This window comes from Euprymna scolopes, chromosome 4 (assembly GCF_053919585.1).
Source record: "Euprymna scolopes isolate OS-2025 chromosome 4, ASM5391958v1, whole genome shotgun sequence".
NCBI classification, from domain to species: domain Eukaryota; kingdom Metazoa; phylum Mollusca; class Cephalopoda; order Sepiida; family Sepiolidae; genus Euprymna; species Euprymna scolopes.
Genome location: NC_136485.1, coordinates 3,963,971 through 3,983,934, shown reverse-complemented (window position 1 = coordinate 3,983,934; position 19,964 = coordinate 3,963,971). Strand labels below are relative to the sequence as shown.

At 34.5% G+C, this 19,964-nt stretch overlaps 1 protein-coding gene across 8 annotated transcripts in view; it reads left to right on the top strand.

Annotated features, from left to right (window-relative positions):
- Positions 1–13,301, top strand: part of LOC145266450 (zinc finger CCHC domain-containing protein 7-like) — a 90,845-nt gene extending 77,544 nt beyond the window's left edge. For 6 of the 8 annotated variants that reach the window (XM_080122171.1, XM_080122146.1, XM_080122191.1 and 3 more), the window contains 5 exons: positions 8,015–8,074; positions 8,440–8,499; positions 8,741–8,809; positions 10,985–11,053; positions 13,014–13,301. In XM_080122171.1, the coding sequence (XP_079978297.1) occupies positions 8,015–8,074; positions 8,440–8,499; positions 8,741–8,809; positions 10,985–11,053; positions 13,014–13,138 (383 nt within the window). In that variant the 3' untranslated portion in view covers positions 13,139–13,301. The remainder of the gene's footprint in view (positions 1–8,014; positions 8,075–8,439; positions 8,500–8,740; positions 8,810–10,984; positions 11,054–13,013) is intronic. The other 2 variants (XM_080122154.1, XM_080122182.1) reach the window with 2 other exon arrangements.
- Positions 13,302–19,964: the final 6,663 nt, after the last annotated feature.

Below are 19,964 nucleotides of genomic sequence, written 5' to 3'. Positions count from 1 at the left end.
GGCCATTGCTATAGGTGGTAGAGAAGGTTTCTTGTAATTATTGAAGGAAACCAGTTTAGTCTTGGCAGCATTGAATGTGACCATCCATTTTTGTCCCCATTTCACTACAGATTAGAGGTCATCCTCTAGTGGTTTTGCCATTTCTTTAGTTATTTGTTCATTTGTTTTCCTGTCATGCCTGTTATAGAGTGTGGTGTCATCAGCATATATACCCATCTCAGAGGCAGTTTTGTCGGGGAGGTCATACCTAAATATTAGGAACAATAGAGGTCCAAGGATAGACCCCTGAGGCACTCCTGCATTTATATCATATTGTTTAGATGTATGACCGTCGCGGACAACCTGGATTTTTCTCTTATCTAAGAAGGATTTAATTATGTTAAGTATTCTACCAGTGATACCGTATGATTTAATTTTCCTGAGGAGTCCCTCATGCCATACCCTGTCAAAAGTCTTAGATATATCTAGACCTACTGCTCTGCCCTCCCCCGCTTTGTCCAGTGAATGGTATATACGTTCAGAGATTACAGTTAGGATGTCTGCTGTGGAACGGGCTTGTCTAAATCCATATTGTTTGTCAGGCAGAAGTTTAGCATCTGTAAGGTGACGAAGTAGAGCATGGTTAATTATGGTCTCAAATATTATGGCGAAAAGTGGGAGGAGGCTAATGGGGCGATAATTTGATGGGTCAGTTCTTTCGCCAGAATTCTTGAATACTGGTAGCACAGAAGCAGTTTTCCAACAGCCCGGAAAGCATGATTCATTAAGGCATTTGTTGTAGAGTTTGGAGAGAACTGGAGCTACTTCGGCTGAGCACTTTTTTAATAGCACAGCTGGGATGAGATCAGGTCCACATGCTTTTGAAGTGTCAAGGTTTTTTATGATAGCATGCACCTGAGCAGGGGTGATTTTTAGATCGTCTAGCGTGGCGTCTGTTCGCAAAGGAAAGTCAGGCAGGGGGTGGTTGGAAGGGTCCAGTGTGGAGTTTGAGGCAAACCGGCTGGCAAGCATATTAGCCTTGTCGGTTGCTGAGCAAACAACCTCGTGATTGTTGGTTAGTGGGGGAATTGTTGATTACCCATTATTTACTACACTGTTGTAGTTTTCCAGAAGTCACAAGTTCCTAATTTTTGTCCTTTGATGCGTTTTTTAGTGGTTTCAGTAAATTCTCTCTTAGCTGTCGCTATTTCTTAACGTTACTTCTAGCTTCTATATACTTCTGTCTGAACTGGACTTATGTCGGTTAAATCTGCAGTATGCATGCTGCCTTTGAGCAATGGCAGTTGCGCAAATAGAAGTAAACCATTAGGGAGCGTGGGGCTTGCTATAAAATTTCCGCATGGGAGCATGTGCTTCAATTGCTGTTTTGAACCATTCAGTGGTCTCATTTGCGCACTGTTCAGCAGGAAGAGAAAAAATATTTCCCCATGGGGCATTTTTTTTTTTTTATTACACTTTCACCCCAAACAAGCACATTGCCACTTTGGTGTAGGGGGTTACTATCAGGTGCAGCAACTGCTGGGGCACTATGTTGGGATTTGGGCAGCAAGATGTCGGTTCATGTTACACTTGAACTTCTGCAGATAAGATTTCTGATGGCTTCCCAGTCAGCCTTTTTATAATATCTCATTGTTTTGAGCACTGGCTCTTCAATTTTGGGTCTAGAGTTTAGGGCAATTTCGACCATTATCACTGCATGATCAGCGTTCCCGAGTGGGCTGTCAGCATTTGTTATACAATCCTCGGGAACTGTGGTCAGAAACAGATCTAGAAGTGATGCGTGTTGTTCTTGCTGGTCAGGGAAATGGGTTGGAAACATAACCATTTGTGATAGGGAGTGAGATATAGCAAAATTATGTGTTGTGCTGCCTGCTGCATCTGTGTGAATAGAGAATCCAAGCCAGTTTTTGTGTTGAACATTAAAATCACCAAATACATGTACTTGTGCGCTAGTGTTGAGGGCGAGTGCTGTGTCTATGCTGTCAGAGACTTTGTTTATTATGGTGCAGTCCTAGGTCGAGGGAGTGCGGTAGAGAAAATAAAAGTAGCACATGCACTAAAAGCGTTAAAAACAACAAAATGTACTAAGTAAATGCGTTTAACTACTTATGTGTACGTAAGGTAGAATTGTGTTTTTTAGTGGTTGAAAAAAAAATAAATAAATAAAAGGTACTTGTGTACTTCTGCTACCATGCTGAAATAATAACATCATTTAGAAACCCATTTTTAACATTGGGAAGGAAGGGTTTTTTTTGTTAACTATTCTGTACTTTAACCTAATAATTCCTTCAGGTAAAGATCAAAGTGTAGTATCTGTTCTTCAGATGCTGCACTTCAATTTCTTGTTCTCTGTTAGTGGAGGAGAAATCCTTCACGTCTAAGACAATTTTTATTTTTGTTCCTTTTCTCCACAGTAAAAAACGACCCTGGTGTCTAACTCTGTCCCGTGGGGAGTCATTGTAAATAGGAACAATTAAATAAAAAAGATATTGTAAAACTTGAATTTATTTTTAACTCATTGTAAAAACCTTTTTTTCGAATCTGTAAAACGAACCCGGATTTTTTTTTAACTGAGGATATCTAAATAATAATAATAATTAGGCGGTTTCATTGATACATTTTGTAAATTTTTACCTTAACATTTTTCTTTAAAATGACTACCTTTAACTGTTTTTGAGTATGCTGAAAACGAATATCACATTTAAATTTTCCGCAAATAAATAGCTTTCCAGATATTAAGCAATGTCATTTCTTACGTTATTGCTGGTGGCTATCTTGGAATGCACGTTTGTGCATAGTTTCTCGGGGTTGCGTTTGCATGCTTGCACGAAACCAAGATGGCCACCAGCGATAACATAAGAAATGCCATTGCTTAATATCTGGAAAACTACTTATTTGCAGAAAATTTAAATGTGATATTCGTTTTCATTATACCCTAAAACCTATAGAAGTAATCATTTTAAATGTTAAGGTGGAAACAAGGTAAAAAATTACCATTTTATTTCTTTGTTTACATAGTTGAATTTTCAGTAAAACAACAGAATAGAAATGACAAAAATTACCATCAACTGGTGAATGTATAGTTGTTGCTTATCAAGATTCCTGGTATCCTGGTACTGTGAAAGTTACATCAGGGATTCATATAGAGTATGATTCATGGTTGCCCCTCAGAAAATAGGGGTATATTTTGGGCCAGATAGAGAGGATTTACAAAATTGAAAATTGGACTGGTCCCAAAAATGCATAAGTTCTGGTCGACTATGGGAATTTCCATCTTTTACAGAAATCCAAAATCTATGTGAAAAATTTTCTTTGATTTATTTCCGAGATTAATTCATATCTACTCAATTTTTTTTTTCTTTGAAGGGAGTAGTAAATACCGACCACGAATGCTCTTTAGGCATTCAATGGCTACACCCCAGATTAAGCTCTTCTTTTGTGAGGAAGCAGGAAAATGCCTATTCTCAATAAAGCTATATTTAAATACCACTATAATACTTAGTTTTGTTCATAAATAGACACCCACTGTATGATACCATGCACCAGTTTAAAAATAAAATGAAATTTGTACATCTGAATTTATAAATCATGGCTTATGGTAAAGAGATACATCAGATTTAACTGCATAATCAGAAAGAGCACACAATTTTACATAAGACTGCCAAGTTTCATGAGAATAACTTGAAAAATAAATAAATGGTGTTGAAATTACTGAATTTCTTGAAATGTTGAGGTCCATAATTTAGCCCACTTTTTCTAAAGAAAAATGTCCATGGAAAAGCCTAAATTTTGGCACTTAAAATACTCATAACTTTTGAACGACTGATGGTATTAGCATAATTCAAACGGGTTTAAGCATCTTTTACATAACTCTTTTCATGCAAGTTGATAAAAAAAAGTATCTACAAAGAAAAAAATCAACTTGTAATGCTAAAATAATATGAACTCTGACACACTTGTTATTAACAATTTACAAAGTGTTTTGTTTGTTTTTTTGAGTTCATTTTTAGAAGAGTTGAACTTAAAAGTGACAACCCTGTTTTCTTTCATTGAAGATTTGGCAACTATCAGTTAATTTGAATTCTAGCTTGGTTTTGCAATTCATTATGAAGTGACTGATACCTGAGCAACGTTTGCAAATTGAATATGATATAATCAATTTACTTTTTAATTTTAAAAACATTTGATGATTTCATGTCAGAAAATGATCAAAAAAGCCTGCAAAATGTTCATCAGTATCAAGGACACAAGTGAACAAACTAAGTCAGTTTATATACGGCATAATCACAGCGAATTGCAATGGAAATATCATAAGAAAAGCTTGCTAAATTAGAGCAGCCATTCGGCATAAATTTTCGAATTACAGCTGATATGAATATTAGCTGAAGAGTAAACAGATGTAATTTTTTATTCATATGTTCACTTGATGACAGTAACTGTATCGTCGTAAGGATGATGAGCATGAAAAATTAAAGAGATGCTGAGAACAAATACAATAGAGAAATGCATAAAGAGCAACTGCATTTTTTAATGGAGATGAACGGCATTTTTTAATGGAGATGTTCCATTTTTATTAGAGATGAACCTATTACGTGTTCCATTTTTATTAGAGATGAACCTATTACGTGTTCTATTTTTATTAGGGATGAACCTATTACGTGTTCTATTTTTATTAGAGATGAACCTATTACGTGTTCTATTTTTATTAGAGATGAACCTATTACGTGTTCTATTTTTATTAGGGATGAACCTATTACGTGTTCTATTTTTATTAGAGAGAACCTATTACGTGTTCTATTTTTATTAGGGATGAATCTATTACGTGTTCCATTTTTATTAGAGATGAACCTATTGCATGTTCCATTTTTATTAGAGATGAACCTATTACGTGTTCCATTTTTATTAGAGATGAACCTATTACGTGTTCCATTTTTATTAGAGATGAACCTATTGCATGTTCCATTTTTATTAGAGATGAACCTATTACGTGTTCCATTTTTATTAGAGATGAATCTATTACGTGTTCCATTTTTATTAGAGATGAACCTATTGCATGTTCCATTTTTATTAGAGATGAACCTATTACGTGTTCCATTTTTATTAGAGATGAACCTATTACGTGTTCTATTTTTATTAGAGATGAACCTATTACGTGTTCTATTTTTATTAGGGATGAACCTATTACGTGTTTTATTTTTATTAGAGATGAACCTATTACGTGTTCTATTTTTATTAGGGATGAATCTATTACGTGTTCCATTTTTATTAGAGATGAACCTATTACGTGTTCTATTTTTATTAGGGATGAATCTATTACGTGTTCTATTTTTATTAGAGATGAATCTATATTTTATCTATTTTTAATGGAGATGAACCATTTTTTAATGGAGATGAACCACATTTTTTAATGGAGATGTTCCATTTTTAGTAGAGATGAACATATTACGTGTTCTATTTTTATTAGAGATGAACCTATTACGTGTTCCATTTTTATTAGAGATGAACCTATTACGTGTTCCATTTTTAGAGATGAACCTATTACATGTTTCATGTTTATTAGAAATTAACCTATTACGTGTTCTATTTTTAGAGATGAACCTATTACGTGTTGTATTTTTATTAGAGATGAACCTATTACGTGTTCCATTTTTATTAGAGATGAACCTATTACGTGTTCTATTTTTATTAGAGATGAACCTATTACGTGTTCTATTTTTATTAGGGATGAACCTATTACGTGTTCTATTTTTATTAGAGATGAACCTATTACGTGTTCTATTTTTATTAGGGATGAATCTATTACGTGTTCCATTTTTATTAGAGATGAACCTATTACGTGTTCTATTTTTATTAGGGATGAATCTATTACGTGTTCTATTTTTATTAGAGATGAATCTATATTTTATCTATTTTTAATGGAGATGAACCATTTTTTAATGGAGATGAACCACATTTTTTAATGGAGATGTTCCATTTTTAGTAGAGATGAACATATTACGTGTTCTATTTTTCTTAGAGATGAACCTATTACGTGTTCTATTTTTCTTAGAGATGAACCTTTTTTTTTTCTTTTTTTTTACATAGTGATCACCACTTATCAAGGCCCGGAAGCCACTCAGGGATAAGGGTTATTGCACGTACATTACGTTAGTGTGGAGATTTGATGAAGTGTTTACTTAAGGGGGCAGTTCATTAGGAATTTGTTAACGTTGGACTTGAAGACATCCAAGTTGTAGTCCGGTAGGAAGCAGGCAGACGGAACAGAGTTCCACAGGCGTGCAGTTCTAAGAAAGAAGCTTTGTTTATGGAATCCGCATTTTGATTTTGGCACAGTTAAAGAATGGGGGAAACTTTTGACAATGGATTCAGCTAGACGGGTGTTTTTCGTGAAAGATTGGCTAGGGGGGACCAGAGATTGGAGTTCAGACAAGCACCTGCCATGGAAATAACGATAAAACAAGGATAGGCTCGCAATGTCTCTTCTGTGGGAAAGAGGTTGCAGGGTAGAGAAAAGGGAATCCCCCACTAAGCCACGAAGTCTATTTTGTACTCTGTCAAGGCAGGATAGGTTGTTTTTTGTAGCTCCTGCCCAGATATGGCAACAGTATTCCATCCTTGGACGTACTTGGCTTTTATATAGATAGAGAATTGCATCAGTAGTGAGATATCTTCTGGAGCGGTAGAAGGATCCCACCATCTTTCCAGCGACCTTGGCAACAGACTTGATGTATGTGTTCCATTTCAGATCAGGAGTAAAGGTCAAGCCCAGAAGCTTGTCAAAACACGGGGCCTCACCCAGACGAGAGCCATCCATCACAATTGATGCCAGCTGGGGATCAAAGCGTTGATGATGTAAGGATAGGAGTTTGGTTTTGGATGCATTAAAGGTAACCAGCCACATCTTCCCCCACTGAACCACGCGCTCGAGATCAGAGGAGAGAGAATCAGAGAGAACTTTGTCATTTAAAGCCTTTGATGTGTTGCCGTAGATGGTCGTGTCATCAGCATAGATGTCAATGAATGATTTAAGTATGTGTTTAGGGAGGTCATTGATGTAGATCAGGAAGAGAGTTGGGCCCAGGATTGACCCCTGACCTATTACGTGTTCTATTTTTATTAGAGATGAACCTATTACGTGTTCCAAGCAATCTTAAAGATTGCATTTTTAGTTGAAGAAATTAAATAGCAATACCAATTTCTCACGGAAATGTTGTTTTGTGTTGTTGTTTAGGCATCAGTCAAATATTATCAAATGATGTTAGAGAACATCTTTTAATATGAACTTTGTTACAACTCAGGTTTGGTCACTTGTAAATGGATTTCAACTGCTGGAAAGCGTTGAATCCACATGAGTAAATAAGGTATTGGCAGTTTAGCTTCTTTCTTTTTTATCTTATTTATTTAATTTTTAAACAAGTCGTGTGGGTAATGAACAGTGGTTTCAACAGAATGGAACAAATCCCAACACTTTTAATGATTCTTTAGAATGACTGCAGGGACATTTTAGGGATTGTATCATCAATGGAAGATGTGATCCTGCATGAACTTCATGCTCATCAGACCTTAACCCTTGAAATTTTTATATACGGTATCATTTTGAAGATAATGTCCATTAAAATAATCCTGTAACTACTCCCGATTTGAAGAGCATCATCACAGACCAAACCAGAGCCGTGCCAAGAGAGGAGTTTATCAGATGGCGCAGTGAGAGTTTAATATGTGATAAACTTTCACATGAGATTACATATGGGTTAGGAAGACAATTTCTATTAAAACATGACAGATTATACAGAGAGCAACAGTTGTAGCACATAACGCCAAAATGGTGTACTACAATAGTACACAGGCCACACCCGAGATTCAGTCTATTTATACAGTTGTGCATGGGTGAGTCCCCACAAGTATAATTATTCTCTTGTATTTAAATTCCAAATTGCTTCAAAATACTTCACATTTAACTTGAAATTTAATGAATATCTAACAATCTTTAACTTAAACATTTTTGACTTTTCAGATTCGAAACATACAGACAGCACAAAAAACAACAGCAAAAAACAGCAAATATTTTCAAAAGGTAAATTTTTGTTTTCCTTCTCTCATACAATTATGTATTTCATTTGCACGATCAACTCCCGCAAACTGAAAATATATCGTAAACTAAAAACTTGTAAAAATATTGACTTCAGGATCAGAAATCCTACATCCGGATCTTTCGTCTCACTTAACCACTCCCAACTGATTATCCCACTTACCTTCAATATTTGTGCGTCTTGGTAAATCATTTCTAACCATTATCATGGCTTTTATTTGTGCTTCTTGGTAGTCATTTTTTATTAATTACTTCCTAGCACATTTCACAGCCCTGACACATGGCAGGAAAGAATCAATACTATCGCACATGTCAAATTCTTACTTGGCCATTTTTTTTTTACTTTTCAGGTTTGAAAAAAACAGATAATAACAACAACAGCTGCAAAAAAGTGCAAACATCTTCAAAAGGTAAATTTTTGGTTTTCCTTTTCTCATTTTTGCATTTTTATTTGCATAATTAATGCATCATCACTTGCCATGTACAAAGTGCAGACAATATTTCTTTGCACGATTAATGTCAGTAGAGAAAAATACCAGTAATTAAACATGCATACAAGATTATTCGAATTCTTGCATTATACATATAGATATATGAATCTAATTTTTTTTATTCTTTCAAACTATTTTTATCTTCATTTTTATCTTGCAGATCCTTGTAAAGTGAGAAAACTTGCAGAGTCTAATTCAAAGATTTTTTCTTGCAGTAAAGTTCCCTCGGGTTAGTAATTGTATATATTCAACATTCTCATGACAGACATTTTAGTAGAAGTTTTCAGTGTTTGGTATTAACGCAGATTTATTCCTGACTCATTTCAATCCGAAACAAATGATTATTGTCACAACTGACACAAGTTCTTATGGGACCGGGCATGCATTCTACACAAGATGCATGATGGGTCCACTAAGCCGATTGCCCATGCGTCAAGAACTTTACTCTCAAACTGAAAAGGAAACGCTGGGAATCATATTCAGCGTTACAAAATTCCATCAATTTTTACACGGTCGTAAATTTAAATTACAAACTGACCATAAGCCACTTATAACCATCTTTGGCTCTAAAAAAGGTCTGCCAACTTACACAGCCAACAGACTGCAAAGATAGGGCACCATTCTACCGAATTACAATTTCAGTATGGAATTTCTTACATCTGCTAAGTTAAGTCATGCAGACAGATTGTCATGATTAATCCCGAAATCAAGGGAACCGCTGGAAGACAGAATAATAGCGTCACTACAAAGTTAAAAGGACTATACACAAATACCATATAATACGATCAAGGAACTACGAGTGACTTTGGAAGATATAATAAGGGAGGATAAAGAAGATAATTTCATCAAAGAAATGAAACAAAAAATTAAATCGGAAGAAGCGACGGTGGAAGCTTATTCTATGTGCAGTGATGTACTGTTGTACCAAGAAAGAGTAGTAATCCCAGCTACAAAAGAAAATTCTAAAGGATTTTCATACGGGGCACCCTGGGGCTACGCGAATGAAGAGCCTCATAAGGTCCTACGTTTACTGGAAGAGTATGGACACTGATATAGAAGGCATGGTAAAGTCGTGTAAGGGATGTGCATTGGTTGCAAAAGGCCCCCAATACAATTTAGCCCGTGGCCTAAAGCAGACCACCCATAGCAAAGAATATACGTAGATTACGCAGGCCCACTGGATGGAAACTATTATTTAATAGTGATAGACAGTTTTTCAAAATGGCCTGAGGTATTTTGATGTAAAAGTCCAACAACGGATTTTACAATCAGTGCTCTTCACGAATTGTTCGCTAGGTTTAGTGTGGTTGATTGTCTAATATCAGAGAATAGCACACAATTCACTTCAGCAGATTTTAAAAGCTTTTGCGAGGATTTCCAGGTTAACCACATAACGACTCCAACCTATCATCCCCAATGGAACGATCAGGCAGAGAGGTTTTTAGACACGCTGAAAAGAGCCCTGTAGAAGGCTTTAGGAACGCCCTCAGAAAAGGCACTACAACAGTTTTTACAAGTTTACCGAATTACGCCAAATGAAAGCACTCCATCGAAGATGTCACCAGCAGAGTTAATGTTTGCAAGGAAAATTAGGCCGGTCTTTCAGAAACTTTTGCCAAAACAAGTGAAACCGCCAAATACTATAGTTCCTAAAAAGAGGTATTTATCTGGTGAAAAGGTACTTTTCCAGGTACACAAAAATAATAGCACAATGTGGAAACTAGGAAAGGTCCAGAAAAGGATCGGGCGGATGGTCTACATTATCGAAGATTTACGCATAAGAAACATTTAAACCAAATTCGGAAACATATAACAGGTGATGAAGGACAACCACCTGCTGAACAAGAAGAAGTAATGGACCAGATATATGACACGTTCGACTTGGTGACACCACAAGCAGCTAGACAACGCTGGTCCACCAGAAAAAGGAAAATGACCGACCCGATAGAGATCAACCCCAGGAAAAAGAGTTATACGATCATTCCAGAGGAATGAAAAGCTTGGGAGAGGGCTGTTGTGGGGTACAAATCACTCCTATTTGAGAACTAAGTGAAATCAACGAGTTCTATGAATACCACTGGTTTTGGAGACTAAATGGAGACATTCATACCATGTTTAACCGCATGCTACGAACACGTTCCTCTCATATCACTTTAGTGGCTCCTGTATTCTTTATGATAAATACTTATTATATTTTATACATTTACACTACTTGTGGTTTCTTTCATTTGTGACCCCTAGCATGAGTCTACAACAGTAATATATATATATATATATATATATATATGTATATGAGTGTGTGCACGGATCTACAACAAATTCTTGCATTATACATATAGATATATATGAATCTGTAATTTTTTTATTCTTTAAAACTATTTTTATCTTCATTTTTATCTTGCAGATCCTTGTAAAGTGAGAAAACTTGCAGAGTCTAATTCAAAGATTTTTTCTCACAGTAAAGTTCCCTCGGGTTAGTAATTGTATATATTCAACGTTCTCATGACAGACATTTTAGTAGAAGTTTTCAGTGTTTGTAATATTTACTAATCTATATATAATGAAATAAAGAAGTAATACACATGGTTTTGTGATATTATCGACGTCCGCTCTGAAAGTGTTAGAAAGCGATTGATACAGAACGAGGAAAATCTATATGAAAAAGTGAAGAAAAACGAACCAAAATCTAGAAAGCGATGTGAATAGAAAGACAATGGGTTGGGAGGTGGTTCATCAAGGTGTCTGAAATAGGATTGTTAATCAAGGTGTGACAGTGACTTGGACAAATGATCGGACAATATAGTCAGGAGAGTCTTGAGTTGACAACAGTTGGAGACAGTTGACAAATATGTAAGTTAATTAGGAAGTAGTAGTGGCTATCAGTATACCATGACAATTCTCTAAGCTATTATATGAGGAAATCAAAAAAGATGACAAAATTAATTAATAAAGTATACAATCGTTTCTGAACTCAAATCATATTTGGTATAAATAAACTTCCATCTATGACTGACTTGTCCACCAAATTTCGGTTTCAAATGTCCATCTTTTGTTTTATCATCATTTCATGAAACATTACAAATGTGCATATCTAGGTGGCCAGCACACTTGCATATGTGTAAATTGTCAATAACTCTGGCACATTCTGATATTTTTAGATGAGGATTGATTATTCGGATTCAGATTCTTTGAACTACTGTTTTCAACGTGGGTGTTATTTTTCACGTTTCGACGTTCAGGTGTATCGCGTTGAACTCCGAGAATCTACACAGAATTTCTAACACCACCTTTTATTTAATCCACAGAAGTAACATGCTCTCATTCCGTCAGCCATGGCTGGGTAAAGTCCTAAGTAATTCGCAATTGTATTTGTAGTGTCACTCAGATTGAGGATTGAACCTTCAACCTCCAGAAGTGTAAATTACGATTGAATTTTACCAAGTACTTTATCCACTACATCATGAGTCCTTGTCCGCAAGTACCCATGGTGTAGTGTATAAAGATTCCTGAGTTTGACTAGATACACCTGAAGAAGGTCAGTAGTTACATTGACGAAAATGTTGTAAAAGTTTTTGGTGGGGGGAATTTTTTTAACTAAACGCGTATTTTCTAGATGCGGTGAACTCTATTTTCTTTAATTTCAGATTTGGCCATTTTGAGTTCAGCTTGGTTTGGCAATTTATCATGAAAAGATTGATATCCAAGCAACATTTGCAAATCGTAAATGATAAAATCAATTTAGTTTTAGAAATATTTGATAAACGAATAATTTCACAAAATTGACTATCAACTCATTTTAACCCCATTTAATTATTTTCTTGGGGATATGTAAAATTCCATATCCACACAGCCTAATTTAACGTGTAAACTTTGTGAGAACTGAACCTCTAGATTATGTCATATACACGTGTTCTGCGGGGCCACATGTCCACACTTGTATTCATGAAAAATTAATCTTTGGAATGAGCTTCACATACTTTTATGATAAAAATAATTTTCTGTTATTCATTTAAATTTAAAGTTCATCACCTCTACAAAAACTTATATTAAAGTAATTGCATAATTATTAAAGATATATAGACGTTTTCGGAAGTTACATTTTGCGGGGGTGGATATATTATTTTTATTATTTTATTGCTTGTAGATCTGATGAAATTAAGAAAATTCAGAAAATGTTAATCTGCACTTAAAAGTTTTATTATTGGTGAAGATTGATTATATTTTATCTGTGTTTGAAAAAAGCTCTGGACAATAAAAAATATGACGGAATTGTTTATAAAATTTGTCTCAAATTGCATTTAACTTTTTTTTAACCTTTTTATTTCCATCTTGTTTATTTTTTGAAAGATTCGAATTAATGTAACCTATGATCATTTTTGATAATAATTTTTAGTTCATGCTGATTATTGTACTTTTTTCTTTTTTGTTTTCAGAACCAAACAAAACGCAAATATCTAATGAAACCCAGAAACAATCAAAGACAAAGTCTGAAATGTTGCACAAGAAAAAAGCTATTAAAATGAAGAAAAGAAAGAAAACTTCTACAGCTCAGTTTTGAAGAAAGACTTAAAAAGAATCTCATATTCTCGCATACTAAAAATATTGTATTTTTTTAATTCTAACGTTTCTTATTAAATCATAAAAAATTATCATGTCGAAAAATTTATACTTGTTAAAAAGAAATATTTCAGTATTTAGCATAAAAGTTTTTAAAATTTTTATATTAATTGTTGAAATATTAAATTTGTTATTAAAAAAACCTTCCAAAAATTATTTCTAAAAATACAAAATTCATTTCTCATCAAACAAAACTTGAATTTTCTCGAAAACATGATAGGCTTACTATCGGTTGATTGGAAAAAGTGAAAAATCTTGTTTCAACTAATGTTTATTAGTTGTGTTGTTTGCTGGAGAAGCTGAATTTATCTCTAACCTTTTATTTTTTAATTTTATTTACTTTTTTTCTTTTTTTTACAAAGGAGTCACCACTTATTAAGGTCTGAAGGCCACTCGAGGATAAGGGTTAATGAGTTTACAGTAGTCAATGGGAAAATGTAGTAATCATTCGTAGTGAAAATTTGGTAAATTGGATTACTTTTAGGGACGGCTCATCAAGAACTTGTTTACGTTGGACTTTGAGACAACCATATTGTAGTCAGTTGGAAAGCAAGAAAACAAAACAGAGTTCCACAGGCGTGCAGTTCTAAGAAAGAAGTTTTGTTCATGGAATCTACATTTAGTTTTAGGCACAGATAAAGAGTGGGGGAAATTATTAATAGTGGTTTTAGCTGGACGAGTATTTTTTGTGAAAGTTAGGTCAGGGGGAACCATAGATTGGAGCTCAGATGAGCACTTGCCATGAAAATGACGATAAAGCAGAGAAAGGTTCATTACAATTAGGAAATTGTTAACTTGCAATAATATCTAATAAAATACAGAGAGCAGAAATAACTGATTTTTAATGTAATTCTTGACGGTCTAACCATTTTTTTTTTTTTTTTTTTTTTTAGAATTGTGTAAACAATTATCCAAAAATCTAATAGAAACTTTCTTCTTTACTTAATGACATATAAAAACATATATATATCTATATAATTATAAAACTCAAATGACCTTGTAACAAGTGATATAACCCACTTTCTAGTTTACGACATCCGGTTGTGCATGAACATAAACTCATAACAATGTAAACAAATAAACACAAATCACATCTTTTGCAGATTTTGACCTGCACACTGAAATATTAACGTTATTATTTCAAAATTATTATTTAACATAGAAAGAGTGGGGGTGTTTTGCAACTATTCTTTATTACAACAATACTGTCACTATTTTCTTACAACTAAACAACTTTAACCCGTTGACAAACATAAGAACAATTGTAGTAAAGCCAAGACTACTACTACTACTACTACTCTCTATCCGTCCCTTTTCCTACCTTCTTTCTTTTTTTATTTTTTGTTTACATTTCTAGATACAGAATAGTTGTGTGAGAACGGTGAATTTGTTGACACATTTACTAATCTGTTTCAATATTAGTTTTATTTTATTTTATTTATTTTTTTGCTTCAGGTTTTATTAATTATTATTTTTTTTTTTTAGATTTTAAGTTTCTATAACTTGGTTGAAGGATTCCAATATGGGTTTTTCATTCTTATATTTCTCATCGGTAGATTAATGTGTGGTTTTGCTGCTAAATGACTTTTGTTGCCGTTCGATTTGTAGGAAAAGCATGTTTAATTTTCGATTTTTAAGTAATTATTCGGAAAAATAGGTAACTTTACACGAAAAGGGAGGATTTTTTTTTCATGTTTGAGTGATCCATCCGTGATTTTTCATTTTAATATACTTTCATAGAAATGTTTCTGTTATGTCAAAAAAAAACTATTTTCTGTACGTCACAAGTGTCACGCTCATACATGAATTCCATAGCTAATATAACATACTGACCCAACGGGTCACAGGTAGTTTAGTATATATATATATATATATATATATATATATATATATATATATATATAGTATCTAGTATATATATATACTCACATACAGTAGGACCTTGAGATACATTTTTTTAGGTTATGATGTGAAATACAATGTTTTTCCGGACCTTGGTTAGGGTATTTGTCCTGCAAGACCAACATAGAACAGGGAAGGTCCAAAGACTGATCCCAGGAGAAAGGCATTGGACCTTTGATAAGGGTTTTATGGGTCCACCCGAGGCAGAGGAGGACCGAGATGCAGGGCCTGTTAATGTAAGAGGCACTGGGTAAGAGAGTATCCCACTAATTATAGAAATTGGAGGTTAGGGATAGAACACTAGTAAGGTGTTATAATGTTATTTGATTATATACATGTGTATTATATACTTTACTAATCAAAAGCTCAATTGTTTCCAAAATGAGTAGATTTGCTAATGACATCATTTTTTTTTTTTTTTATAAGGTGGCCACCACGTATCAAGGCCCGGAAGCCACTCAGGTATATAAGGCTTATTGCATATACAGTACGTTAGTGTGGATATTTAATAAAGAGTCTACTTAAGGGGGCGGTTCATCAGGAATTTGTTTACGTTGGACTTGAAGACATTCAAGTTGTAGTCAGGTAGGAAGCAGGCAGACGAAACAGAGTTCCACATGCATGCAGTTTTAAGAAAGAAGCTTTGTTCATGGGATCTACGTTTTCATTTAGGCACAGATAAAGAGTGAGGAAAGGTTTTGAGAGTGGTTTCAGCTAGACGGGTATTTTTCGTAAAAGATTGGCGAGGGGGGACGAGGGATTGGAGCTCAGACGAGCACCTGCCATGGAAATAACGATAAAACAAAGATAGGCTCGCAACATCCCTTCTGTGGGAGAGAGGTTGCAGGGAAGAGAAAAGGGCATCCCTCACAAAGTCTATTTTGTACTCTGTCAAGACAGGATAGGCTATTTTTAGCAGCTCCTGCCCAGATATGGTAGCAGTATTCCATCCTTGGATGTACTTGGCTTTTATATAGATAGAGAATTGCATCAGTAGTGAGATATCTTCTGGAGCGGTAGAAGGATCTCACCATCTTTTCAGCGACCTTGGCAACAGACTTGATGTACATGTTCTATTTCAGATCAGGAGTAAAGGTCAAGCCCAGGAGCTTGTTAAAACATGGGGCTTCTCTTAGACGAGAGCCATCCATTTCAATTGATGCCAGATGAGGATCAGAGCATTGATCATGTAAAGATAGTAGTTTGGTTTTAGATGCATTAAATGTAACCAGCCACGTCTTCCACCACTGTACCACGTGCTCAAGATCAGAGAAGAGAGAATCAGAGAGAACTTTGTCATTTACAACCTTTGATGTGTTGATGTAGATGGTCGTGTCATCAGCATAGATGTCAACAAAAGATTTTAGTATGTGTTTTGGGAGATCATTGATGTAGATCAGGAAGAGACTTGGCCCCAGGATGGACCCCTGGGGGACTCCAGCATTAATACTGCAGGCCTCTAATTTTTGTCCATCGACCACTACTCTTATGAGCCTATCAGAGAGAAATGATTTAATGATTGAGAAAACATTTCCAGTTATACCGTAGCTGGAAATCTTGTGAAGTAGGCTCTTATGCCATACCTTGTCGAAGGCCTTTGATATGCCAAGAGCAATTGCCCTGGAAAGGAAGGTTTGAATGATGAGCTCTCTGGTAGTTATTACTCATAGCTATCATTGGTTCAGAAGGTTTCTTGTAATTGTTGAAAGAAAAAGACTTAAGTCTTAGCATTAAATGTTACCATCCATTTATGGATCCACTAAAGTTTAGTTTGGGGATGCCCTTTTCTCTTCCCTGCAGCCTCTCTCCCACAGAAGAGACGTTGCGAGCATGTCTTTGTTTTATTGTTATTTCCATGGCAAGTGCTCATCTGAGCTCCAATCTCTCGTCTCCCCTCACCAATCTTTCACGAGAAACACCCGTCTAGCTGAAACTACTGTCAATAATTTTCCCCACTCTTTATCTGTGCCTAAATCCAAACGTAGATTCCATGAGCAGAGCTTCTTTCTCAGAAGTGCATGATTGTTTCCCACCTGACTACAACTTGGATGTCTTCAAGTCCAACATAAACAAATTCCTGACAAACTGACCCCTTAAGTAAGACACTCTATCAAATCTCCAATACTAATGATTACTACAATACTATCTTATTGATTACTCTATACGCAATAACTCTTATCCCTGAGTGGCCTCCGGGCCTTGATAAGTGGTGATCCCCATGTAAAAAAAAAAAAAATTCCTCAACATGAATTGTGATAAGACATTCCAAAGAAGGTGGGCTCCCTCTACTGTACTAGAAAATTAATCTCACCTAAAAGTATCCTAAATCTCTACAAAGCCATCGTTTGCCCATGTACAAAGTATTATTACCACGTCTAGGCTGGTGCATCAACCACTCTCTCTCTCTCTCTCTCTTGCACAGACCAAAAAAAGAGTTTAATCTAATAGGTACTGCACTATCAACCAAGCTGCAATGTTGCATGTTTTGCAAGCAATTTAATGGAATCTGCATCGATAAACTTGTAGCACTTGTGATGCTTTGACATCCATGCACATGACTAGCAGCAAAATTCCACCCCTTCTCTTTTGAGGCTTTTGTGGATGCAGAAAGCCTTCTACTTTAATAGCTTCTTTCCTTGGACTGTTAGATTTTGGAATTCCCATCTTATTTATGGCTTCCCTGACTGTACTAATATGCAAAAGTTTAAATATAATGTAAACAAACATCATGATACTATACCTTCCTTGTAGCCCCTGTAAGCATGATCCAAGATAGACTAATCTTCATATGGCAATATTTCTTGGTTGGGGTTAATAAAAGTAAAAAAAAAATAAAAGAATTATAAACTAAATTTCAAAATAGCAACATGACTTTTGGAAAATATTTGTTTCCTTGACGGTCTAAACATTTTTTTTTTTTTTTTTTTTTTTTTTTAGAATTGTGTAAAGAATTATCAAAAAATCTATTTGAAACTTTCCTTTTTACTTAATGACATATAAAAACATATATATATATATATATACACACACACACAAACACATACAGTAGGACCTCGGAATACGTTTTTTTTTTTTTTTTTTTTTTTTTTCCAGGTTACAATGTGGAATACAATGTTTTTCCAGCCCCTGGTTGCGGTATTTGCCCTGCCTTACGGTGTTATTTATAATGTTATTTGATTATATACATGTGTATTATATACTGTACTGCATTTGTCATTAATTTTTAATATGTACTGTATAAAATTTTGATTAGGCCCTGCCATATGGCAATTTCACCAATCCCATAATGATTAATGTTGTATCCCAGGGTTCTACTATATATATATATATATATATATATATATATATATATATATATATATATATATATATATATATAATTTTTAGTCATTCAATGAATTTATGACGTGCAATTTTTGAGTGTCAGATCAAAAGATTTTTATTATTCTATGTAAGACAAAGAATACATTTGAAATATTTTAACTCCTTATCTTATAGGATTTTGATGTCTACCATCTCTTCAGAGGAGAAAATATTAGCAAATAGTATATCGAGCAATTCTTATTTAGGTGGCATAATACTTATAGAATATTACTACCAGTAATATCTTGTAAATCTTATAATCACAGGTTTCCATACCAGCTGATTGTTGAATAATTTTATTCTGAAGTATATATATATATATATATATATATATATATATTTGATGTAAACTATATTTTCATGTAATTCAATCTATTTCTTGAACAGTATTCGTAGTCATACCCAGTGTTTCAATCTCATCAAGTAGATTCCTTTGTGATGAACAGATGAAAGAATCAGTTAAACGGAACCAGATTGTAATGTTTCGGCAAAAGTTCCATCATCGCATCATCATTTTGTGTCTTTGAAATAATCAACTTTATTGTTTTTCTGAAACAAACAAGGCATAACACCTCACTTAATAAGTTCAGGGCCTGACGTAGATGGAACCACTGATAAAATCTCTATCACTTTTGAAGTACTAACCTTCAAATGATACATGTAAAAACTTTATCTAATTTGGATTATTACTTTACAAATTATGTCATTTTGTATTTCTGAACTAATAAGCAAGCCATAACACCTAACCATTTTGGTCCCATAAAGGTCCGGGAGAAAGACAAAACTTGGTAATTTCTAGAAAAATGTATGACCAGAAAAATAAATACAGCAAATAAAGAGTATGGTTATATATCAGTCTGACTACCATAATGCAAGGCTCATGCATAACATTATTGATTGATAGATGCCACTATTAATAAAGTACTAACCTTCAAATCACGCATGTAACATTTGAACCAATTCAAATTATTACTTTACAAAGTATTGTTAAGTAAAGTTACTGTTGCAACTTTTCAAAACAATTGAAAAATCTGAATTTTGTGTGTTGATAAAGCATTGCTTTCTGATCAGGAAAAATACTGTTCAAGCAAAGCAACAGTTTGCTAAGTCTTATTCAGGATCTGCTTCGTTGGAAACAATGGTTAAGACGTGCTATGCGAACTTTAAATGAAGTTGTACAGACACAAATGATGCTGCATGTTGCACAAATTGATGTTCCTAGAAAAGAATCATTTTATCCAAAATTAAAGTTGCGTGATATACGAGGTGCCTTCAATAAGTTTTCAGACTTTTTCATATGCGCACTTTTATTGCTAGTGCATGCATGAAACTCTACTCCCCTTCAAAGTAATCTCCTTCGGCTGCAATGCACTTATTGTACCATTCCAACAACTTCGGGTGGCCCTATGGAAGTCCTCTTGTGTGAGCATGTCAAAAACCCTTGTCACAGCCTCTCCTCAACTGTCTCATTATGACAACCTCTAAAGTGTTTCTTGAGCTTG